Here is a 25,845-nt window from a genome sequence, read left to right on the forward strand (position 1 = left end):
CGGGAACCAAAACCGTGGGAATCTCTGGACCGTGGGCCGACGCTCTAACTGCTTGGCCACGGCTCTTCAAAGTTTTAATTCATGAGGCTCCACTTCTATGGGCCATTCCCTCTGCCCCTTTTTCTCTTCTACTTGGCTCCTCTTCCTCTGGGTCTCAGCTTACATTCCATTTCTACAGGTAAGTATTCCCTGATGGACTCCTCCCAACCCTCCCTCTGACCAGGTCAGGTCCCCTATGATATGTTCTCAGAGGTACCATCAATTTTTCCTATGTGGCATTTATTACAATTATAATTAGGCATGTCATTTGTGTAATGATTTATGCAATGCCTCCTTCCCTACTAGACTGAGCTCTAGTGACCACGCTAGTGATCCACAGGGCCTGAGACATTGTAGAGGCTCAGTAAAGATTTGTGGAGCATTCAGTAGTCCTCTTATGGATTTCCATTCTGAGTTGAAATATTAATGACAAAGCAGAAATGTTTAAAGGAAAGCAGACAGAGAGAACGTGAACACTGAAAACAGTCCAGAAAGCTTACTTACCCATTCCAGCACAAGCAGCTTTTCATTTTAGTAACATCCACCAGTGCATTTCTTCTCCCAGAAGAATCAGCAGCTTAGCTAAGGGTGTGTTGGCCTCACGAGCTGAGTCTCAGGTTTGAGACAGGCTTTCCTTCTGATACCTGCACGATGGACATGATCATTTTGTGTGAGGAAGGTAAAAAAGCTGCTGTTTGGGTGGACATCAGCTGATTACAGAAAAAAATATCTCTCTACTGTGAGAGGGAGGTTGTGCTGTCATCATGGGGCAAGTACAAGTGTCAGAGGGAGAAGAGGGAGTCCGCAGTGCTACTTGCTGGATGCTGTCTGTCGGTGTCTCAGGACTGCCTCTAAAGTGAACTATGGGAGAGAAAAGGCTCTCAAATGAAAGTGATCTAGAAGGACCCATGCTTAGCTAGAGACTCATGTCTCTTAATACCTAACTTAATTAGATATTAAGTTATCTAATTATATATGTAAATTCCCCCTCTGTATTTCCAACAGAAGAGGAGATTTAATAGATATTAAGTTGTCTAATAGTAGTTAATTTTAGGATTTATTCAGCCTTCAGGTTCATAATGAATATGTTGTTTGTTTCCAGATTAAACATAAAACTTGGCATAAAATAATTCTAAACTACTTCACAAACAACAAAAAAGTGGTTACATACATTCAACAGATCATATCACTAACTTTCCCCCATATCATTGCTGTACAGATGGCTAGTTTTTCATATTATAGTGTTGGCTGCCTATGGGCTTTCTGAAGTCCACAGATTTGACAGGCCCAGTTCTGACAGGAGCATCTGTGGGCAACCAGCCCTTTGCTGGAAAGAAAATGAGTGAAACCAAATGACTATGGAAACCCAAGTATAATATAGTATTCTTTTCCTTCCAAATAGAGTTCTTTAGCTAATGCTTTTATGGAGGCCCAATGAATGAAGGAAGCCTTTTCTCCTATGAGTTAAACTAATTCAGTTTATACAGAAAGCATTATGAAATAGGAAACTACGCCTCTGAATAACTTTTGCAAAAGTGTCCCAATTCATGACATGTTTTAGAAAATGTTATCTAGAATAAACCATTAATTAAAATGTTTTGTGATGCTTTTGGAGGGGATCGATAGATACCTAGCTACTCTAAATGCCACTTGGGCAATCTGCTTTGCTTCTTTGGGTGATGTCAAGAATGTAGTGGAAGTGCCAGTAATTGATTGGTAGAGCCCTACAATATTATTAATAGAGTATAAAAGTCTTGAGCATGAAAAAAACCTCACCATTACTGTCCTTGGCGTGTATGTCCTCCTAAAAATTATTTTCACCACTTTTTCTATGAGTTTCTCTCTGTTCCATGAGCCTTGCTAGTCACTGTTCTTTGGAATGTGTATGGAAATCCCATCACTCAGACCTTAAAGTGTTTCTGCTAAGATGTACCCTGTGGGAGATAAGAATAGTTATTGTGTGTCTTAGGTTCCAGAACTATCCCACAAATAATTACATTAGAAAAACATGCATTTGAGACATTACATGCAGCAGAATTTTCACTGATATAAAGCCTAAGGCAAGAGAAACAAAGGAATAAATTAATACATGGGACTACATCAAACTAAAAAGCTTCTGCACAGCTAAAGAAACAAGCATCAAAATGGTAAGGGAACCTACTATATAGGAGAGCATAATTGCTAACGATACATCAGATTAGGGGTTAATCTCCAAAATATATAGAGTACTCATACAACTCAACAAAAGGAAGACAAAGAATCCAATTAAAAAATGGGCAGAGGAACAAGACACCTCTCCAGACAGGACATACAAATGGCTAAGAGACATATGGAGAAATGCTCAACATCACTAATCATCAGAGAGATGCAAATTAAAACAACTATGAGGTATCATCTCACACCTGTCAGAATGGCCACCATCAACAAATCCTCAAACAACAAGTGCTGGTTAGCCTGTGGAGAAAAGGGGACTCTAGCACACTGCTGGTGGGAATGCAGACTAGTGTAGCCACCATGGAAAACAATATGGTGTTCCCTCAAAAAGTTAGAAATTGAACTGCCATTCAACCCAGTGATCCCACTTCTAGGAATATATCCTAAGAAGCCCGAAACACCAACCAGAAAGAATATATGTACCCCTGTGTTCATAGCAGCACTATTTACAATTGCTGAGATCTGGAAACAGCCCAAGTGTCCATCGGTAGATGAGTGGACCAAAAAGCTGTGGTACATATACACAATGGAACACTGTGCAGCTGTAAGAAAGATCTCTCATTCTTTGAGATGACATGGAGGGACCTGGAAAGCATTATGCTAAGTGAAATAAGCCAATCAGAGAAAGACAAATACCACATGATCTCACTTATTTGTGGAACATAATGAACAAAATAAGCTGATGAACAAAATAGACCAAGAGACATAGAAGTAGGGTGCAGAATGACAAACCTCAGAAGAGGGGGGTGTGGGGAGGGAAGAGATAAACCAGAACTTATATGCATGTATGTGTAACCAATGGGCATAGACAACAGTACTGGGGGGCGGGGAGGGGTGGGATTGGGAGGAGAGTGTCAATGGGGGAAAAAGGAGAAACATCTGTAACAAAAATAAATTAATAAAAAAATAAATAAAAAACATACATTTCCAGATTTCAAACTTGGAGATTGAACAATGCATTAAAATTAATTACTTCCAGAATCCTCACTAAACCATTATAACAATAAAAGGGTTGGAAGGTAAAGTTGAGGACATTTCCAAGAAAGTAAAAAACAAGAAGATAGAAAAGCAGGAAATAAAAGTTTAAAAAATTAGAGGATGAGTTCAGGAGATCCAACATCCAAATAATGAGAGTTCCAAAGAAAGCAGACATAAACATGCAGGTAAGGACTTCCTTGGGAACTTTTAAAAAAAACTGATTGAAATTGCCCATGAAATCATACAAGTTCTCAAATATGTAGCTTCCACTCACTTTTTCTCAAGAAGTTACTGGAGGGTGTGCTGCACTAAATGAGGAAGTGAACCAAGAAAGGACGACAAAGGCTAGAGGAAACAGGAGATGCCTCACAGCTGTGCACCAGGCACACAGGGTATTCAATTCAGACTAAAGCAGGTCAGTGGCACCAGGAGGGATTTCCTCATGAGGTTCCTAGGATACCTGATGTGAATGAATGTATCAAGGGCAGAAATTGACAATAGCATTTCTGAATAAAAATCTTAGCAAATGAGGGGTGGGGGGAGACAGTTATAAACTCCAGTGGAAACTATATTATAGATGAGAGTAAAAGCAATCATAGTTTCCTAAATGACTCGGTTTTATTTCATGATCTTAATAAAATTGATGATGAGTAGAGATTTTACCAACATTATAATACATCTAAACTAGGAAGATGGTGGTAGGTGAGTGGATAAGGAGTATGGTGTGCATGGTGTGGGGAGAGGAATAGAGATCAAAGAAAAAAGAAAATGCTTATCTTCCATAGATTTTTGCCTAAAACTGAAAAATCAAAAAGTAAAAATACAAACATTTTATGTAGAAATATAGAAGTAATTACCAGAAGAATCAGCTAAAAGAGTAGTAGTTTCTGAGAAAGGAGAAATATTGGGGAGAGGGGCTGGATACTGGTTCTCTGAATCATTGTCATAGAATTCAATGGCTCTTTAAACTATGTATATGTATAACTTTAAAAATAAATTCTTTTTCTGTTTTTTTTTTTTTTTTTCTGTTTTCACCCTAGGACATTTTTCCACTTTTTGTTTAGATAGAGTGGGAGGGAGAGAGAGAGAGAAACATTGATGTGAAAGGGACACATTGAGGGGTTGCCACCCGCACGACCCATTCAGGGCTGGGGACAAACTGCAACCAAGGTACGCACCCTTAGCGAGAACCGAACCCGGGTCTCTCTGGACCACAGGCCGACGGTCCAACCACTGAGCTAAACCAGCCAGGGCAAAATAAATTCTTTTTCAAGAGACCATTATATTTCCACAAATAGGAGTAAGAAAACTCTAAGAAATAATAGCTTTATTGAAATATAATTCACATACCATACAATTCATTTAATGGTTTTTGTTTTTTTTAGAGAGAGAGAAGAAGGGGGAAAGAGATAGAAACATTGATGTGAGAGAGAAACATCAATTGGTGGCCTCCTATATGCCCCCTAATGGGGATATATCAAGGAGCATATGTCCTAACTAGGAATCATACTTGGACCTCTCAGTCCTGGGACAGCACTCAATCCACTGAGCCACACCAGCCAGGCTCATTCAGTGGTTTTTAGCATATTCACAGAATTGTGCAAACATCACCATGATCAGTTTTAGAATGTCATCACCTCCAAAAGAAACCTCATACCCATTAGCAGTCAGTCCTTATTTACTCTCAACCATCCCAAACCCTAGACAATCACCATTCTATACCCTGTCTCTGTGAATTTGCCTAGTCTGGACATTTCTTATGAATGGAAACATACAACATGTGGCCCTTTGTGTCTGGCTTCTTTTACTTAGCATAATGTTTTCATGTTCCATCGATGTTGTAGCATTAATGAGTACTTTCTTTTTATTGCCAAATAATATTCCATTTCATGGACATATGACATTTTGTTTATCCATTAGTTGATAGATATTTGGGTTGTTTCCACTTTTTGACTATTATGAATAATGCTGCTATGAGTATTTATGTACATGTTTTTGTGTAGACATGTTTTCTTTTCTCTTGAATATATCCAAGGAGTGAAATTGTATGGTGATTCTACATTTAACTTTTTGATGAACTGCTGGACTGTTTTCGAAAGTGACTACACCATTTTACATAATCTCCCAACATCCTCACTATTTATTTCCTGACTTTATAAACAAATTTTTTAAATTTATTTATTTTTGTTACAAGTTTCTCCTTTTTCCCCCACTGATATCTCCTCCCCCTCCCTCCCTGCCCTGTCCCCAGCTTTGTTGTCCATGTCCATTGTTCATGCATACATGCATGTAAGTCCTGTGGTTTATCTCTCCCCCACCACCCCCTCTTCTGGGGATTGTCAGTCTGTAACCCACTTCCACGTCTCTGGGACTACCCCATCCCTCAGACTGTTATGTTCATTATATTCCACAAATAAGTGAGATTATGTGATATTTGTATTTCTCTGCTTGGCTTGTTTCACTTAGGATAATACTCTCCAGGTCCCTCCACGCTGTCTCAAAGGATAAGAGATCTTTCTTTCTTACAGCTGCATGGTCCTCCATTGTGTACATGTACCACAGCTTTTTTATCCATTTGTATTTCCTGACATTTTTATCATAACTATCCTAGAGGGTGTGAAGTGGTATCTCATTGTAGTTTTGATTTGCACTAAGGTAACTTTTAAAATCTAAAGGATTAAGAAAAATAAAATAAGTTGTCAAAACCCTACCTTGGCAAGACTGAGGAAATAAATACTCTCATTGGGGATGTAGTTTGGTAAAAAAATTTGGAGAACAGTTTGACAGCCTATCAGAATGTGAAGTGTACTTAACCTTTGGCCAGATTTCCCATTTCTGGGTATTTAACCTAAGAAGAAAAATCATATGTTGGGGGGGGGGGGAAGTATCTTCATTGTACAACTGTTCATAATCTCATAATATCAAAAACTTACAAATGAACTTAAAAGTCTATCAAGAGGAAACTAATCAAATAAATGATACAGACATAAAATATCCAGTCATTAAAAGTAATGATGCAGGTATATCATAGTTTTATTGCCATGGGATGTTATCCAGCATATATTGATTGGGGCAAAATCAGATTATTGAATACCTGCCTGAGAAAATCCCATTTGTGTCTAATATTTTTATGCCTAGAGAGATTTTTTGAAATGATGTCCAAAATATTAACAGTGATTATGTACTAGCGGTGGAATTTTTGGTGATTTTTTTTTTATCTTTGTGCTTTGTATTTAACTTAGTTAAAAATCAACTGCTATAAATTTTTGAGAAAATTATAAAACTATTTTAAAAGACCGCATTTGAGAAGTTATATTTCATACTTAATTGAGGCTTGAATTTTAGTTTAATACCCTTCCCCTATCATTAATTTTTTAAACCTCAAAACTATCTGCTAAAAGTATAAAGAAATTCATTGTTGTGATGATTATATCCACTTGGTGTAGAGCATTGTCTTGGGCTCTCCCTTCAGGGAATTTTACATACTTTTGTCTTTATAGAGTTATTTTAATACGGAGGTATGCCAGGTATTTGGACTTTGGGGACATGCCAAAACTCAAGGTTCTCCATCTGTTCTGGTTACTGGGATAATTGTTTTAGGTTCATATATTCTCTCTTCCACTTTCCTCTTTGTAGGAGAATAATATTAACAACAACAATGAAATTTTTTTTTCCTTTGAGTTTATTATGAGTTAGGAAATGTTCTAAATACATTTCATATATTTTACTTATTTAATCCTAACAAAAATCCTGTGAGGTTGATACTACAATTATGTTATTTTATGAATGAGGGACCTGAGGCACAGAGAAGTTAAGTAGCCTATCCAAAGTCACTCAGCTAGGTAATGCAGAGCTGGGGCTGAGCCTAGTGAATCTGGTTCCAAAGTACCTGTAACCTTACTTGCTACACTCCACTGCCTCTCTGACTTTCTTCCTAAATATGACTCTGACCACTTCTTGCTTGTTTACTTTGTTTCTCCACCAAACTGTCATTTCTACCAGAAATGCCATGATTGTTGAGCTAGTAAGTATGCCTGGCTAGACTTTCCTTTAAAAAAATTGTTTTTAAATCATTTTTTATTTTTCAATTACAGTTGACATACAATATTATATGAGTTTCAGGTGTATAACCCAGTGATTAGAGATTATATAATTTACCAATTTGTACTTCTTAATCCCTTTACCTTTTCTACCCATCACTCTACCCACTTCCCATCTGGCAATCATAGAAAGGGTCTCTGTATCTATGATCTGTTTCTTTTCTGCTTGTTTGTTTATTTTGTTTTTTAAATTCAATTGTTGATGGATATGCATTTATTGCTATTTTATTGTTCATATTTCTTCTTTCCTCCTCCTCTTCCTCCTTTTCCTCCTCCTCCTCCTCCTCCTCCTCTTCATCCCATCTCCTTCTTCTTCTTCTTTTTCTTCTTGATCCTTTAACATTTCATGTAATACTGGTTTGGTGGTAATGAACTCATTTAGCTTTTTCTTGTCTGGGAAACTATATATCCTTCTATTCTAAATGATAACTTTGCTGGGTAGAGTAATCTTGGTTGTAGGTTTTTGTTTTTCATCACTTTGAATATTTCTTGTGACTTCCTTCAGGCCTGCAAAATTTCTGTTGAGAAATCAACTGACAGTCTTATGGGAGCTCCCTTGTAGGTAGCTAACTGCTCTTCTCTTGCTGTTTTTAAGATTCCCTCTTGTCTTTAACCTTTTGCATTTTAATTATGAGGTGTCTTGGTGTAAGCCTCTTTGGGTTCATCTTGTTTAAGACTCTGTGCTTCCTGAACTTGTATATTTCCTTCACAAGGTTAGGGAAGTTTTCTGTTATTAATTTTTCAAATAGGTTTTCAATGTTTTGCTCTCTCTCTTCTCCTTCCAGCATCCCATGATGTGAATGTTGATATACCTGAAGTTGTCTTGGAGGCTCCTTACACTATTTTTATTTTTTCTAATTCTTTTTTTTTTCTTTTGCTATTCTGATTGTTTTTTGCTTCCTTATATTCCAGTTTGCTGATTTGATTCTCAGCTTCATTAAAAAAAATTTTTTTATTGATTGTAGAGAGAGAGAGGGGAAGGGAGAGAGAGAGAGAAAAAAACATCAATTTGCTGTTCCACTTATTTATGCATTCATTAGTTGACTTTTGTATGTGCCCTGACTGGGGATCAAACCTGCAGCCTTGCATATCAGGATGATGCTCTTACCAGCTTAGCTACCCGACCAGGGTTTGGACTTTCCTGCAGCAAATATGCTTTGGAGTCATCTCTTTGCTATTCATATATTTACCCACTGATTCTTTTAAGATTTTACTTACCATTGTTTTACATCCTTTTGTCTGAAATGTTTGGATTTCTTAACTCCCCAAAGCTAGAGATGCGTCTGGGAGAAAAAAATTGTGTTGTTAGGCATTTCAGTTTTGCATCAAGACCTCTTAGAAGAGTGCTTAGAACTAAGACAGCAAGCATTCTTGCTCCTTCCCAGGACTGCACAGCCATGCGGGATGTCTGGTGCCCTGCCTGATCTTTGAGTCTGACCATTTAGGGAAAACAATTTTTATAAGGTTATTGTCTAATTGTAAGAGTGATACATATATTTATTGTAAAAAATTTGGTAAATACAAAAAGTATAAAGAAAAAAGCTTAAAAACACTTATAACCATGCCATCCTGTGATAACCACTAGGAACTATAATTTCCTAACATGTTTGTCTCCTCTTTAAGCAGTTCACATTCATTCATGAAAATGATTTAAGCCTTCTAAATAAATCATTCACAGATGATGATTTTTAGAAAATGCCCACCCATGGAATTTAGTGGGTAGGGTTATTGTTAAATTTAAAAATGTGCCAAAGTTAATGAAATTTAAAATTCTTCATTTTATACTCCAATTTGATTTTTATTAATTGAAGAAAGTGAAAACTGTCCATATTTTAAAAGTTAATATGAAATCAAACAAAAAGGTATAATGACCTCAGTTGTTTCATTTGCTCTTGTAAGTGATTTTTCCATTTATTTTTGCCTAACATAAGTTGCATATACAGCAGATTCAATTGGTGCTTATGAATTTGCTGAAAAGAAGGTTCCTGTATAGCACAACACTAAGATCTACCTAAAGTAGCATTAACATTTAACTTCTGATATTTATAATTTGGTTATTATTATTTTTGCTCTTTTGTTGTGATTGAAATTTAGTAAAGTTTATTTGGAATATTGTACTATTTCTCTGAGTTAAAAATCTCACCATTATAAAATCAATAACCAAAGAAACTCATGTGATATATTACTAGTAATAATTATGTTAAGTTTTATTCAAGTTGAAATGGCTTATACTGAACATTATTTCCAAAAGCCATTTCTTAAGAGAGCGACTACAGAGAAGGATTATGGAAGAGACTGCTATAGTAAAAAAGTCTATCCCCTTGTGTTTTCCAGGCATCTGGCCAGCTGAAGAGGTTTTGGCTTACTACTGCCTCAAGCACAGTGATATATTCAGGTACAAAGCTGCACTTAAAAATACATTTTCTTTTTCGCCCGTTCTGGGGATGGTATCTGCATATTAAAGATGGTTATGATTACATTATTCAAATTAAATTTTTTAATTGTTTAAGAAAGGAAAAAAGAAAAAGAGAGAGCAGGAGGGAGGGAGGAAAGAAGGTAGGAAATCAAAGAAAACAGAAAGAAAGGGAGGAAAGTTGATGGTGAAAACATGTTGCTTCTGAAAAAACCTGAATTGCCTTTAGGTACTAATATTGCACAGCAAGCGTTTTGCTATATGTCAAAGGCTTTTGTTTTCACTCAAGGCTTTATATTTCACTTTGATTTGGGGGAAACAAAAGTGAAGCTCCAATCAATCCTTACTGATTGTAAAGGTTAAAACAACAAAACAAAACAAAAAAAACCACCCCAAACAATAAAGACGTTCTTTAAACTTCTGCGAGGGAAATCACTACAGAATTTTTGATAAATACCCCACAGCTATTATTGAAAAGTGCCATCCCACCCCTGGTTTATAAAAGTGTTTTGTATACTTAACAACATGTATTTATAAAATATAGTAATAAATAGTAATTACATATTTATGTTACAGAAATACATGTTTCAACTGTCAGTGTGCACTATAGATCAAAGCCATGGATGAGATTTAGGAAAAAGAAAAAAACTCCTTTTATTTGAAAATTCTAAAGATGATTCGTAGACCCAGAAAATATAGGTTTTTCATTTTAAAATTCATTTTATAAAAGTCATCCAATATATACTTCCTGAATAGTCCATTATGTTTCCAGACGAGCCATTAGTGATCATGGTGTGTGTGTTTTAACAATATGTACTTACAAGACTGGGTCAATAATATATATTTTTTGAAACTCTATGGGCCCATATTTACCAACCAGTCTATAATTGCTTTGAACAACTAAATACTCATTAAGTGTATTTTGGACTATGAATGTTCTTGTTTGGCTCCTTCTCCCCTTCCCTCTCTTTCCACCTCTCCCTCCCTTTCAGTGCTGCTTTTTTTCTTCTGGTGAGGTAATAAACTTCCCAAACTGGGAAGAGGAAACAATCTTAAGAGTCTAAACATACAAAGTAAGAACAGGGCCGCATTGAATTGGGGCGGCAGAGCTGCCCTGGAAGTCTGGCATTTGCTCATCTTGCTGTGCTTAAGCTTGACTGGAGCTCCAATCAGCGGGCAGTGGGCCAGGCGAGGATGTCACACGTTGAGGACTGATATTTAGGCACAAAGAAGGTAAGTGCAGAGTGCCACATTAGACTGTCAGCTTTAACTCTGAGCCGCTTTACTTTTGAGCGGTGAAGTCAGAGCCCCGTCATTATTACTTTAGCCTGGGTTTGCTGGCTTAACCATATTATGTCCCTGCATTGTTTATTCACTGTGTTGTGTTGGGGTCAATTGTGATTTAAGTGTTAATTGCTAAATGCTCTTTGTGTAATTGTTCTTTATGGGGGTGGTTCAGCTTTCCCAAATGTTTCGGTTTGTTTTAGATTTTTTTTTTTTAATTCAAGATTGCATTTATTTGTGTGTGTTGTGTGTATGTGACTATAATATAGGTATATACACACTCATATATATTCTTCATTTACTTGTCTAACTGTTTTTGAAGGAGTGAATGTGGATTAACAGTGTTATCCTTTCCTAACAATTATCTTTCGCTACTCTAGCTAGTTTAGTTCTAAAAGACAGCGCCATTGACAAGGGAAAAAAGGGAACCTTCTCAGATTTTTCAGCTCAGCGGTGGTAATGTTGCAGTGAACACTAATGAGGGAACCCCCACTGATTTGCCTGCTTTGTGACTTTTCTATTTCATAATTATTTTTAAAACGCAAAACGACATGAGGTAGCCTAGTCATGTCTCTACAACTTCCCGGTAGCGCCGTTCTTACTGCAGATGGCAATTTGTTCTTGTAACATATATATCTCTCTAACCATTTTCATCTAATTTGTATGGGTTCTACCATTTCTTTTCTCTCTTTCAGGGACCTTGCTGTGTGTGAGCTAGGGGGTGGCATGACATGCTTGGCTGGGCTCATGGTAGGTCTTTTCTCAATTCCAATCCCATTCAGAGGGAGGAACAAAAGGAAAAATGTTCCAGGGCCTCCAACTGCTGGGTCAGAGAACCGTCAACAGCATCAGCTGCGGTCAAGCTGCCGGGTCTTGAGAGACCTTCTAGACTGACTTCCTTTCGGATCATACTGATTTTATGGTTGCTTTGGTGAGCAGAAACATTTTACCTCAGCGAGTCAATACCGCTTGTCGTGACATTCCCGGCCTCGCAGTCTTTCTTTGCCATAGCGAAAGGTTTTTTTTTTTTTTTTTTTCAGATTATAGTCCCATTTGCTAAGATACAGGAATAGCCCGGCGAATCACAGTTGGAGCACCATGATATAGCTGCTAATGTTTTGCCTGCATTATTACACCAACAAACATGATCCAGAGCGCTCAGTAATTAGATTCTTTTGAATTAGATTGGCCATTCAGGAACGTTGTTCCCCATTCTCTGGGTTCTGAGTCATGTATTCAGGAGATACTATGTAGCAGCACAGTGCATTAGACAAGTTTTTATGTCTCTACAAATAAAAGCATATTGTTACACTGATTGGCATTTGACAAACCTGTCGCTCTTACACAATGTGTCGAGGTTACAGCCCAATGTGCGAGCATGTCAAAGCTCACAAAAAAATTACCCTCACAAAGCCATCTGCCTGCAATGCAAAGTTATATGAAGGGCATCAGGCAGTCAGACAGAAGCAAGCTGAAAGGCAGAGTGACAGCCTTGTATGATGGCTCTACTAGATAAACAGAAGCCCACAAATGAAAGCCTCTCAGAATACCATCATCCGCTGTCACAATGCAATTACCGAACAGAATGATAGCAAGATAGAGGCTCCCGCAAATGGAATGATAAAAGTATTGACTGATTTGATTGAATGATTAAAATAATGCAGACATAAAATGAAAAAAGATTGAAGATTGTTACAGAGAAATAGGTGAGGAAGCATGATACTGAAGGCTTGTCACTCCTGTCTTCACTTCCACACAGACAAGCATATTTGCTCATTGTTTGCTGTGCTCCCTTTTTTTTTCCAGGTTGCTATTTCTGCAGATGTCAAAGAAGTTCTGTTAACTGATGGGAATGAAAAGGCCATCAGAAGTATCCTTATTCAGATAGAAAACGGGTTTGTTGTGCTCATTCCTTTTTCCCCATCTGAGTAACAATTGATATAAAGAAAGACAGCATGGGGTGTTAAAAAAGAGTCCCCCTATACACATGATAAGTAATTAAGAAAACGTAGAAATATATGGAGTTCATTGGGTAAGATTAAGTGTTTTTTATTATTCTGATCAATTTTTATAGTCACTTCTCATTAAAGGAACCTATGATTTGTGGACCACTCAATGCAGTAAGAACATTTATTTTATCATAATTTTCAGGCATTCTTGTTCTCTTATTTCCATTGAAATTGCCAGTATAAAATAAATTATTTAATATTTATTATATTGGATATTGCTTACAAAAATTAACTTCCAATTTCATGTTCATTATTACCTTTCTTGTGTTTGATATTGTACCTGCATACCACATAATATTATGCCTACTCTAATTGCTGAGGAGTTACTATATCTCCCCGCTGGAAACAGCTATCAGGTTTTCATTATTTCCTTTTATTTAGGATTATAAAAGCTATCTCTCTTTTTTTTTTTTTTCTGTCATGCTATTACAGTTCAAACCCCATTATATTAGATTATGCTTTACTAATATGTACACAGGGTTCATGAAAATGGAACTGTACTTTAACTAAGAAAGCAAGCATAATTTGTGGCTACTTTAGCAATCGAGCTGATTTGTTCAGGGGCAGTTTAACCGCCGTTAGAAATTGAGAGGAAAAGTGGAAGATATATTTGTTCTGGGTTTTTCGGTGTGCCTTACATTTACATCCTGAAGGAGGTCATCTCCTTATTTGAATCTGAGACTCCTAAAATGTCAAAGCAGGTCTGATTTTTTGTAGCATCTTACATAAAGCCCTTTTTCAATTTTCTTTTTCTATCTCTGCTGTGCAATTTTTTAAAAATAAAATGTGCAGCAGCTCCATCAGGCTGCTCAAACAGGAGAAAGGAGGTACAAGAAGCACAGTAGCTAATATTGTTCAGCGGCACTTGTGTGCTCTACAGAGCCCCACCCAGCTAATTGCCTGATAGACTTAAAAAATTCAGGAAGGAAAAACAGCCAATCACAGTCCTGGCCTTTCACACAAGGGAAAGAGATCACAAAAGGTGCTTCCTTTTTTAAAATGCAGGATTTTAATCATGATCTTCAGACTGTCGCAAGTTTCTCAAAATATTCCTGAAGATGAGCCGATGTTGTTCATTCACTCTGCTTTTATTCTGGGTTATTTCATGCACTGTATCATTTTACTGTGCTCCTCCTCCACGTGTCAGGGAACACAGAACAGAGAGCAAGAGGAAGTCAGGTATGCTGGCTCAGCCCCAGCGGATATGTTCTTTGGGCGGGGGGAGGCAGGATTATTGGACAAGACAAGGTCATTTTAGCCACAGAAACTTTCAGATTGGGCCCAGCAACCTGAGGTTCTTCTTAAGTCAGCAGGTGTCTTATTTAATAGCCTCAGAAGCCAATTAGAACTTTTAACGAACTATGGGAAACATCTGTAGTCCGTATGTAAATTTAATTATACTAAAATTATTACTGAGCTAAACTACAGAGCTTCCAAAGAAGGGAAGCCATGCTAATGTCATTAATTAATGCACCTTTGCTTTAAACAGCAAAGATGCCATGCCAGCTCTTGAAATCAGAGAGGAAATCTCAGATTCTGTATTCACTCTGCCGGCCTTTCAAAGAAATGATTGGTACAGCCCCCTCCCAAGAAAATGGATTTTTAACATTTGGTCCTCAGAAGCTCAGCCCTGAGAGTGCTTTATTGTGCTGGGTTTTACAATGGGTTTAATATAGCAGGGTGCCAAAGGGCGGGAGGGGAAGAACTTTACAATGTAGATAAAGTAGGTCTTTTCAGGATGCAGACCAAAACTGGTAGTGTTTTATTTTATCCCTTAGGACTTTCCTAGTGCAGTGCAGTTTTTGTCATGCAGTTGTTCTATGTTTGTGTGCATTTTTCTGCTGTAACTAGATCTGATTTTTTAAAATTAAGAGGAAAAAAACATGCATAAAGCCTTAAAAATTGGCAGTGTTTTTTCCTGCTCTTAATACTAATTATATTCTTGATTTGCTAACAGAGCTTACAACTGGCATTCATCATAAGCAGTTTTACTGAGTGAGGTTAATATGAATGAAATTTTTTTTCTATTTGTGTGCCCATTTTCTGTTAGAATAACTAATTCACTGAATCACATACTGTTGATACATATAGGTCGAAACAGACTCATTTAAAAATTACTGTTTACATCTTTCCTTTAAAATTTTAGAAAGCCTAAATTATATAGCAGTTGTAGGATATTATTCAAAAATTACTTTCTAAAAAGTAAAAGTGGATGTCAACAAAAAAAGGGGGGAGAAACATTGCCAGAAGCCAGAAAATCTCTAAGCAAAGCTGCTAATTATTCTTAATGGGCAAGATGAGCACATTAAGAAACAAATGAATACATCAGTGAAATGTAATTGAAAATCGACCTGGCAGTCCCACATTGCATCTGAGTATTGGCCTGTATATTATTCTCATCATTTAAAAAATTATTTATGTTTTCTTGGCATCCAAATTTAATGACTGAGAACTGAGTCTTACTTCCTAGACTCTTAGTCTTCTAACATTCTGATTCTTACTTAAAATATATGTGTATATATTATATATTATATATATGGCATTTCCTGATATTTTCTTTCTTCTGTTATTTCTGTTTTTTAAATATGAAAGGCAATGAAAGGATGTGTTTCGAATCTTTATATCATAAAAACATATCAACCAGTTGTGAGGTTATTTTATTTAATAGCTTCCTGAAATGTATCTAGTGGATTGGCTATATCTTCTAGAGCTCTCTCTCTTGACCTGGAAAGCTAGATGTTGATTTGAGATTTATTAAACAGAGATATCTGAAAAGAGATCAAGACTTGAGGTATAAGTGAATGCTGTAAGTCCTGAATATTTTCTCAGATTTATGAGTAGGTGTCCCTGATGTTCTCCTTGGTCCTTAAACCACATTGCTGGGTCTAACACAGAGCCTTGTACCTCAGAGCTGCCTCTCCTTACAGATGCCATAATTTAGCTGTACCAGAATAGAACAAAGGATGTTAGAAAATAACGTTATCTGGTTCATCCATTTCTCAAATTCATCCTAAAATAGTGTGAAATGTGTTCCCTTTTCTTTGGCACTGCCCTTTTAATATAATAAAGAAAGAATTCTCCAAGTGCCCACAGATAATAATTACTCCATAAAGTTTGTAGCTGGCCATGACAATGACATAAGAAGAGGTGAGAGAGAGGATACACTGATGCTAAGCTTCTTCCAAATCATAATGAATAAAAATACAGCACTAAAGGTGAGCAGCCCTCTCCGCTATACTCACTGATTCATCCAACACAAGCACCTTGCCACGATCCCTCCTTAGTAAACAGCAAGTTGTTATCTGCAGCCTATGGCAGTGCTTGGTGACCCATTTCTTGTGCTCCTGATCCAAGCATCTTATCTCCACAGTATGCAAAGTCTGGATCATAATTTCAAACAAGATTCTTTAAAAATTGGTAAATTTCATATACATTTTAAAGAAGATATCCCTGGCTTAACATTGTTTTAACAGAATCCTTGATTTAAGGCATTAATAAGTTAGGCTTCATGTGGACTGTGCAGCCTGTGTTGTGGAGGGTTGAGACCTTGGGAATGCCAAGCCAGCAGCCTGCATCCAGGCCTCGTCCCCCAATATCAATGCTGGCTGAAATGTTGATATCAGTGCTGTTTGCTAGATGATACATAAATGGACTCTGCCTCACATTGGGCAAGAACTTAACGAGTAGCTTTGAAAATCAATTTTTAATTAATTAATTCAACTGGTATTAATTGCATGCATTTCAGGCGCTAAAGATACAGTAGAGGACAATATAGACCAAGTCTCTGTCTTTGTGGGCACAGACTATGCCTTGACTAGAACGCATTTATACGTGTGAAAGACACTAGAAATCTACAGGGCAGAAGTTCTCTGATTCCCTCCAGTTATTTAAATTCTACAATATAAATGTTCACTTAATTAGTTCTGAGTAGCAGGGAAAGAAGATAAAGCTTAATTGCCAAACCTCACTTAAGTTATAATCACCAGCATCTTCTTCCCTCCAAAGCTTTTACTTGAATTATTGAAAAAGATAATGAATTGACATGAATTAGTTACCTACTAAGTGTCAGGCTCCTCATTTGTAAGTAGGCATCGTTATTGTTATTTTTGAGGTGGAGCTCAGAGAGGTTAATTTACCCAAGTTCACACAGCCACTAAGAATCAGGACCAGCATTAGAAGCCAGGTTTATTTGACTTCAAGGTATATTTTTTTCCCATTAAACAATTCCATTTTGCCAAAAGCTAGGATGATTAGATGAGTGTTGTCTTGCTTTTCCTCAGCACCCTCCGGAAGAAAAGGTCTCTCATCGATAACCACAGTTGACATTGCTAAGAGTCCAGATCACCTCTGTCATCTTCTCAATGCATTTGAGTAATAAGCACATTTAGGAATATTTTGCAGCTTTTAAATTAGCAAATATAGTCACATCAAGTAACTTACAAAACTTTAGAGATCAAAATTAAAATTAACAGGATTTATAATTTCATATTTTCCTACCCCCACCTTTGATGTTCCAATGAAAAGAAAGGAAACGAACTGAGAAAGGAATGTCTTGCAAATCATAATGTTATTATTTTTTAAATATTTCCTTGCTTAAAAAACAATGCCAATTCTCAAAATGTATATGTGACTACCAATAAATAGAACAATTACTCATTGCAAAAGGAGGCTAATATTTTAAACAATGTTCTATATGTAGCATTTATAACATAATTTGTTTAAGTAACTGTTATTGTTAGTGTGCAACTATATGTATATGTGTGTGTGTGTGTGTGTGTGTGTATTTTTTTAAGGAATAAATATCAACTGAAACAAAATTAAAATGGAACTTCACTCCTGAACTATGCTTTGTTTGAGAAGAAAATCTAGAGTTAGAATCCTGGTCTGCTTTTAGCCATAAGAATATGTCTTATAGCTCTGGAAGTCCAGTTGCCCAGACAAGGAGATAGGAGGTGATTACTACACCAAATCCAATTAATCAGAAATTACTAAGGCTTTCTTTTCACCCAGCACCCCCCACTGAAGTCTTCCAGAAGGTGGGTGTAGTTCAGAGAACACGATTTGGTCCATCCTGTTCAAAACTATCTTGGACGTATTAACTCAGTTTGATTGAATTTCCTTTATTACCCTGAAGTGACACAGCAGAAAGATAAAATTGATTATTGGACACAGTGCCAACTACAGGAACCACCTCAAAATGTGACCTAAAGTAAAGGGTGGGGAGCAGAATGTCAGAATGTCTCTTCAAGTAATGCTTTAATACACTATTGACACTTTTTCCTCTTTGTGTTTGTTTTAATATAAAAAACACCTCCTAAACCACAGAATTTATTTTCTTTCTAGTTCTAAAAATAAAGCAGCCTACATACTGCTGTGAATTTTTTCATTTAAAAAATTGCTTCTGGAATATAAATGCATATGCTTGCTTCAGCCTGACCACCTGGAGTCACAGGTTTATAAATCATGTAAAAGTATACAGTGTTAAGATGTTTACTAAAAATTATTAATAGGTTTTCTGAGTTATATAATTTAACTTCCCTGTGACTATTTTATAAAAAGTATTACCTCCACTAACAAAATAATATGTTTTGCTTGATAGATTAGTCATGTACTCACAGGACACGACAGGTGTACCTGTCACATTATGGCTTGCAGTTGGATGCCATGGAAACACTGAGCAGGGTGTGGCCAGAGTGTGGGGGAGCTTAATCAAAAACAGTTGTCAATTGACTCTACTAATTTTGTTCTCAGAATAAAGATGTCAGCTGTCCTTCCCTAAAAGACATTTCATGTAGAAGACTTTCCTGAAATACTTTCCTCCTGAAATAGAACTGTAGGCCGATGTGTCATTTTAGTTAATCAAAACAAGTAGGCAAATTAGTCTCTTTTATTTTTTTAATGAATGTAATTTAACAGTATTTAATTTGCATACAGGAAAGTTCATCCAGGAAAAAAAAAAAAGTCTGCATTATAGCACTTTTGTAAACCTCAACAAAGCCCTTCATTAGGAGCCCTAATTGATTTTTCCTACCCACTCCTGGGGAAGAAAGCTATCACAGTACCTGCTCATTCACTCAGAGAAGAAATGGGTGTGCCTGGTGTTTCAAGCAGAGATTTGGGTTAAAAAGTCCTGTGGCTCTGTTCTTGCAGGGAGACCTTGGCCAATGCTTGTTTCTAGCATTCAGGAAATCTGTTTTTCTGAGCAATAGGGGAACATCGCTTGTCTGCTTGGTGTCCTCCCCATGCGCCCAATTTAGTCCAGCTTGCGGCCTTTGCTGGAATTATTTTATTTCTTGTTTATTTAAACCTGCCTTATTCCAAAAGAGGGATTTTGAGGTTTCTTACAGTGACACATAGAATATACCATGTAAAATAACTGAGAAAGTGAGAGCAATTGGAAATTAGAAAGCCAAGGAAATATGATGAAGCCAGGTCAGTATAGAAAACATATGCAATAGGAACTCCTGTGGTTGTCAGACTGCAGTCATACGTTTGGCTCTGAGCTCCACAGGGACTAGAGCAAAAAGAGAAAGAGGAACAATTCTAAGACTTATGATTGCCCAGAAGTTGAAGCAGAACTAGTCAATCTGAAGTCTAACTTTTCCCATGTTGACACCCAACGTGATTTTTCCCGTGGGCCCTCATAAAGATGGTGTTGCGTGATGTAAAGGACCAGATCCTCAAAACATCTTTTCAATAGACATGGCTCTTTCTGTACAAGTCCTTACACACCAGCAGATGGCCAAAGGCCAAAGCAGATGTCTGTAAGGACAGTTCATCAAGAGGCCTTTCACTGGATTGACTTTCTTCTTCAGTAATTCATTTTTCCTCAAAGATTCTCCAAGCTTTTCTCCATCTTTCTCACTTTCTCCCACGTCTTTCCCTGCTGCTCATCCTCACCCTCCCTCCTAGCATTTAGGGGACTGGAAGTACTTCAACGTGGAAAGTCTCAGAAGACTGCCATTGCCCTCCCCACCGATTCAAAGACCTTTGCCTTTTAAGCAAGTGGGGCCTGGCACCTATGGAATAGTGGTCTCCCCCCACCAGTGCCCATAGCCCTGGGCCTTGCCCGGATGCTCCCTGAATGTACAGGGAATTCACTGTAGCCCAGGGAATTAAAAGAGCCTGCTTGTGACAAGTAATTCAACATGTGGAAGAGCCAGGAACCAGTTCCACCTGCCTTATACCCTATCGCTCTTTTCTTGCACTGTGCTGAGCCCATGTCCAATAAGATGACTGTGTTTGTGGGCTTTTATTGACTTATTTGTTTAGTCAGTTGACAGTTGGCGCAGAAGTTTTCTTAACTGTCCAACAGATGTGAGAGATATCATCAAGAGGAATCAGAAGGCTGGTGTGTTTAAGACTCGAAAAATATCAAGCTGGTAAGATACCTTTCTGCATCAAAACGCTCTGGTTGAAATTGCTTTTCTCCATATTGTGGGTGATTATTAAAAATAATAATAGCACCCTGGCCGGTTTGGCTCAGAGGTTAGAGCGTCGGCCCACGGACCAAAGAATCGCGGGTTTGATTCCGGCCAAGGGCAGTGCCTCGGTTGCAGTGCGTCCCTGGCCCTGGTCAGGGTCGTGTGGGAGGCAACCAGTCGATGTGTCTCTCTCACATCGATGTTTTGCTCTCTCTGTCTCCCCCACTTCCCACTCTATCTGAAGATAAATGGGGAAAAATTATCCTCAGGTGAGGATTAAAATAATGATAATAATAATAATAATAGTAATAGCTAACATTTAGTAAGCACTTATTGTGTATCAGGCACTGTTCTAAGCACTTTAAAAGCATCTCATTTGATGCTCACAAGAACCTGTAATGAGGCAGGTAGTCATTCTCATTACCTTCAATTAACAGATAAGAAAAACTGAAGATAATTATATTATACAATGCACTGGGTGGGAATTATTTAGTGTTGAGAGTGTACAGTATGAGCTTGGGAGAAGCCCAGCCTATGACCTTCTTTTCTTCATTTTTTATTGATTTGTTAAAAAAATTTTTTTTAGAGAGGAAAGGAAGAAAGAGAGCAAGATTTGTTGTTCCACTTATTTATGCATTTATTGGTTAATTCTTATATGTGCCCTGACTGGGGATTGACCCCCAAACCTTGGTGTATCGGGACAGTGCTCTAACCAACTGAGCTACCTGGCCAGGGCCTGGGACCTTTTTATGAATGGCTGTATGCCACTGACTCTCAACATGGGGGCATTTTTTATTGTCATGACTAGGGGATGGATTGTTACTGGCATTCGGTGGGTAGAGGCCAGGGATACTGTTAAACATCCTACAGTGTACCAGACGACCCCCAAAACAAAGAAGTATCTGGCCCAAAATGTCAATAGTGCCAGAACTGAGAAATCCTGCTTGATTTTAAAATAGTGTATGTATTCATTCCCTTTTAGATTTTGTTAATTTTTAGTCAAACTAGGAGAAATGCTTACCCTCAACCAATGTGGTGGCACGTTTTCTTTTTGCCCTGTTGCCACGGGAATGAGTAAACACATTTAGTAGTCTGCACTTAAAATATCTGTATTTGTGCATTTTTCCTTCATATGGTTGTCCCCAAATATTACTAGAACAATCTAATTTTTAATTATTTAATTTATTATGGTTAAGCTGTCATCCTTTGAGATTTTGAGTTCTCTCTAAGTTGAGGGTGTTTTCCTACTTCAACTGCTTGGTTTGGGGAGAGGGTGGATGAAGGGCAATACTGCTTAAAAACTAAAGTTGCCAACATACTGGGACGAGGCTATGCAATAGCAATGATTGCTTTTCTGGTAACTGTGAAGTGTCTAGATATGTATTTTTAAATCCTGCATTAGAATGTTGGCCGATGGCACAGGGGGCAGTGTGCTCTGTGTGTCTCATGTAAATGCACAAACCAGTTCTGTTTCCCAGAAAACCTCTGGTAGGTCCGAGAAAGAGCACTCTGTTACCTGCCCTTCATTCTGAGGACAGCCTTTGCTCCACAGTGCAGACTGCCCTGCCCTTCTGGGGGGGACTTCGCTTTGGATGTGATTTTCAACCTGGTCTTTTAGTTATCAATCAAAAGCACATTTGCCATGTTGTCCTCATTTACATTTATTTAATGCTTAAGGTCATTGGTGACCATTTGAGTGTATTTTAGCATATGGAATCAGGGAATAATAGATTTCAGCATCATGCTGTGAAGAGAGATTGTGTTTTTACAAGACATAATGTTGTTTACTGGGTGTTAATAATCACTAATTAATAAACATATCTAGATTTCTAAAATGTTGCATTTTGAGGAATCAAAATGTTAAGTGTTTAACTTATGGAATGTAATAGTATTTTCTGTCATCTCTTCATAAAATAAGTTACATAAAGAAGCAAAATGTCATTGTTCAACACAGGACATATCCAAAATGCTTAATACATGGTCTTTGTTTCTATAATCTGTTCTCAAGAATGCTATTTCTAAATATATTGTTCTGATATGTACCTAGACATATAGTCTATATGTAAATAGTCATACAAGAACCTCCGAGATGGTCTTTTCGTCTGTATTTCATATGAACTCTGGTCAGTTTCTTCCCTTTTAACCACCGCAAGTATTTTGTCAAAGTCTACTAAAGCACTTTGTCAGAAAACATATGAATGAGTCAGTCCTTAAAATACCTTGATCTTGTATTCAGAAGCTACTTGACCACTTAACCTTCAAGAAGCTAAGAGGAAACTGGCAACCAATGATGTAATAATCAGTATTCCCCTTCTATCCACTGCTTTCCCACCCATGACCAGTACATTATGATAAAAGCATTAGCTCCATGTGAGAAGAAATAAAAGGAAATCTCTCACAAAAGAGCTAAGATAGGGCTCAATATTCTTTTTTAGTGCCTCAATGCATATGCAGAATTTCTTCTCCAAATTGGAGGTGTGGAAGAACAGCAGCGACAGATAACTAAGAGATATTTACCATAGCTACAAAGCCCACACGTGAGCCAAATATTTCTGCTATTAAAAAGCACTTCAAAGCTTGACATGAAGTTTGTAACAGCTAAATGTCTCCTGTGACTTCATTTGCAAAGAAGATAGAAAAGCAGAAAGGAAAATCATGATATGAGAACTGTGAGCCTAGCAAATTGTGATTTTAAGAAGGAATGAGAAACCACCCAGAGCTTTGACTGGCACCCCAAGCTCTCCTTCTCACTGCTCTGACAGTGTTCTCAGTAACAACCAGCGTTCCTCCTGGGATCCAGTCTCTGCCTACCTCTCAGACCCAGGGTGTGTGGGGCCTGAAACTTATTTTGAGGGCCCTCTTTAGGGCGATGAACTTGATTATACCTTACTTTGGCAAATTTTACAGAAGCATACTACCATGTGAACTCGTTACGAGGGCTCCTCACGGGCCTTGGAAGGGGCCTGTGCAAGTGAGGGGTCCCAGCACTTAAGCTTCATTAGCTTCACAGTAAATCCACCCCTGCTTTCATAAACACCACCAGCCTTGCCTGGAATAATGCTCTTCCCTTATAAACTTTCTTCCCTCCTCTGTTCCATTTTAATCCCAGTCTGACTGTTGCTAAATATGAAAGACATGTTTGCGAAAGCCCCAAAGCTTTAGCCCTGGTCAGGAAAGATCTGGGATGTCCATGTATGAAGCATATAGCAACTGTATCTCAAAGACCTTAATACAATCATTTGATGTTTCATCTGTTCATCCTTGCAGCCATCCATTCATTTAACTAATATGTCCAAGGTATTCTGCCTTTGAGAACATAAATGTGGCATAATCAGTAATAATTCTTAAACAAAGGAAATTGTGCTGCTATAAATAGCTAGAGCATGGTGAAAGAGCAAATATATTTACAGCATCTCGATTGTTAGGTTTATCTGAAGCTGTCTTCAAAACTGTGACTGTCTAATAAAGAGCCATTCAGAGCGTTTGACGTCTACATATTTCTAGGTGTTCCAGAATTAGTGAATGGCGTCATTCTACGGTTAATATTAACAGTTACAAAATTTTAAAAAAATCTATTAAATATACCCTGCTGCGATATTAAAAGTGAATTTCTACTTAAGAAAAAATGTTATCTTTGTGTGAAAATTGCTAGTGAATTTAGGCCTGTGACTTTTATTGTTCTTTGATAAACCATTAATCTTAGTAAACTATGGAACTTATTATAACTTTTAAGACTTTTTTTATAACTCAAATTGTACCTTTATGTGGGCCCCCAGGATTGACTATTGGTCCCATTGCTCTACTTCTTTTTTAAGATTTATACATTTTCTGAGGCTCATTTTCCTTTAGAGGTTAAATTGGGGGTGTGAAAAATGATTTTTAAATGTAAACCCCAACCCAGTGGTATTCAGTTGGTGGTTTTTACAGGCCTCTGCAGTCTTCTTACTTTCCTCACTCTCTTCATTCAGTCTGGCTTCTGCTGCTCCCACATACACCTTCTCCTTTGTCACCCAAGCCCCTCATTCTCCTCCTGACACATTCAGTCCTTCCTGTTGCTGGTCTTTGCCAGTTTTATTCCCCTCCTCTAGGACTCCTTCCCTCTAGGACGACTTAACTACCAGTTCCTCCAACTCCTCAGATTATTTTAGCCTGTCCTCATCTTTTCCTTGTTTTAACTTCTATTAGGATAGTCCCACAGAAAAACATGGCATGTTCTCTTATTGTTCCAAGCATGTTGTTTTTGTTTTCATGTTTACTGGTGCATTCATTTCTTGACAAATATTTTGATCCACTTCTGTCTGCCAAGTACTATTCTCAGTGCTGGAGACAGAGCGATGAACAAGACTGAGAAAGTCCATGTCTTCTTTGAGTTCACATGCTAGCAAGGGAAGCAGATGGGTTTTTAAAGGCGAGGCTTCTGCTTAATATGTTTAGGTACTACCTGAAGCGATTAGTATCCTTTATCCCTGTTATATGAAAGGTCTGAGGATTTGTATTTGAAGCACATTTTGAAAGATAGGAATCCATAAGACCTATAGAACCAAACAATTTTTAGTAGAGGAAAGTCAAGCGCTAGAGATTCAGGTGCCAGTTCATGTATCAGATAGCTGACTTTCCTGTCAGGACAGGGTGCTTCTCGGGGGTCTGTAGACACACTGACATTGTGACTAGGTATTTTTCTGTCCTTTGTCAGGTTGAAGAGGAAGGTTAGTAGATAAGGAAGCTGAGGGCTCTCTTTAAGAAATGTTCTGATAAAATATACCTATTAGTGAGTTTGCTAGAATTATGGTAACATACTCTTGAGAACTGCTGAGAATTCTAGAGATGCCAGAGTCCCGTTTCCTTCTGTTACTATCTTAGATATGGAAAAATGAAATTACTATGTGTACTCTCTATTACTAACATGATGGTTTTTTATTTGCTTGACAAGTTTATAGAAAGACCCATGCCCCAGCTTCTTTGCACCACAGGAATGTTATCCAGTTTCAGATATTTTGATAGACTTCTTTTTTCCCTATTAAAATGAGCCAGATTTTAAAATACAGGATACTGTAGCATTAGGGGCCTCTAAACTGCAGCAAATTGAAAATTAAGGCCTTTCTTCCAGAATAACTTTGTACTGAGTCTTTGGACATGCTGATTCCTACTGAAAATTTTTTTTTTTTTTACTATTTACCAAGGTCAGAATCACACTATCGAAAATCAGCCAAGTTCTATTCTGATAGGGAGGTATGCAGGTCAGACTACTTCATCCTCTGTGAAAATGGCTTTCAGTTTTAAGAAAATAAATTCTTTCTTCATAGATAGATATTTATATCATAGAAGTTATATATCAAATAAAAATCATTTCATTTTCAAAGGATTTTGTTACTTTTAAATGAACA

General features: G+C 37.5%; 1 protein-coding gene across 1 annotated transcript in view; it reads left to right on the forward strand.

Moving 5' to 3' along the window:
* CAMKMT (calmodulin-lysine N-methyltransferase) overlaps positions 1 to 25,845 on the forward strand; it is a 379,656-nt gene that overhangs the window by 318,551 nt on the left and 35,260 nt on the right. The window contains exons 4-7 of the mRNA XM_036262484.1: positions 9,666 to 9,726; positions 11,724 to 11,778; positions 12,835 to 12,898; positions 20,353 to 20,419. Coding sequence (XP_036118377.1) covers positions 9,666 to 9,726; positions 11,724 to 11,778; positions 12,835 to 12,898; positions 20,353 to 20,419 — 247 coding nt within the window. The remainder of the gene's footprint in view (positions 1 to 9,665; positions 9,727 to 11,723; positions 11,779 to 12,834; positions 12,899 to 20,352; positions 20,420 to 25,845) is intronic.

The sequence above is a fragment of the Molossus molossus genome, unplaced genomic scaffold, assembly GCF_014108415.1.
Source record: "Molossus molossus isolate mMolMol1 unplaced genomic scaffold, mMolMol1.p scaffold_m16_p_15, whole genome shotgun sequence".
NCBI lineage: Eukaryota > Metazoa > Chordata > Mammalia > Chiroptera > Molossidae > Molossus > Molossus molossus.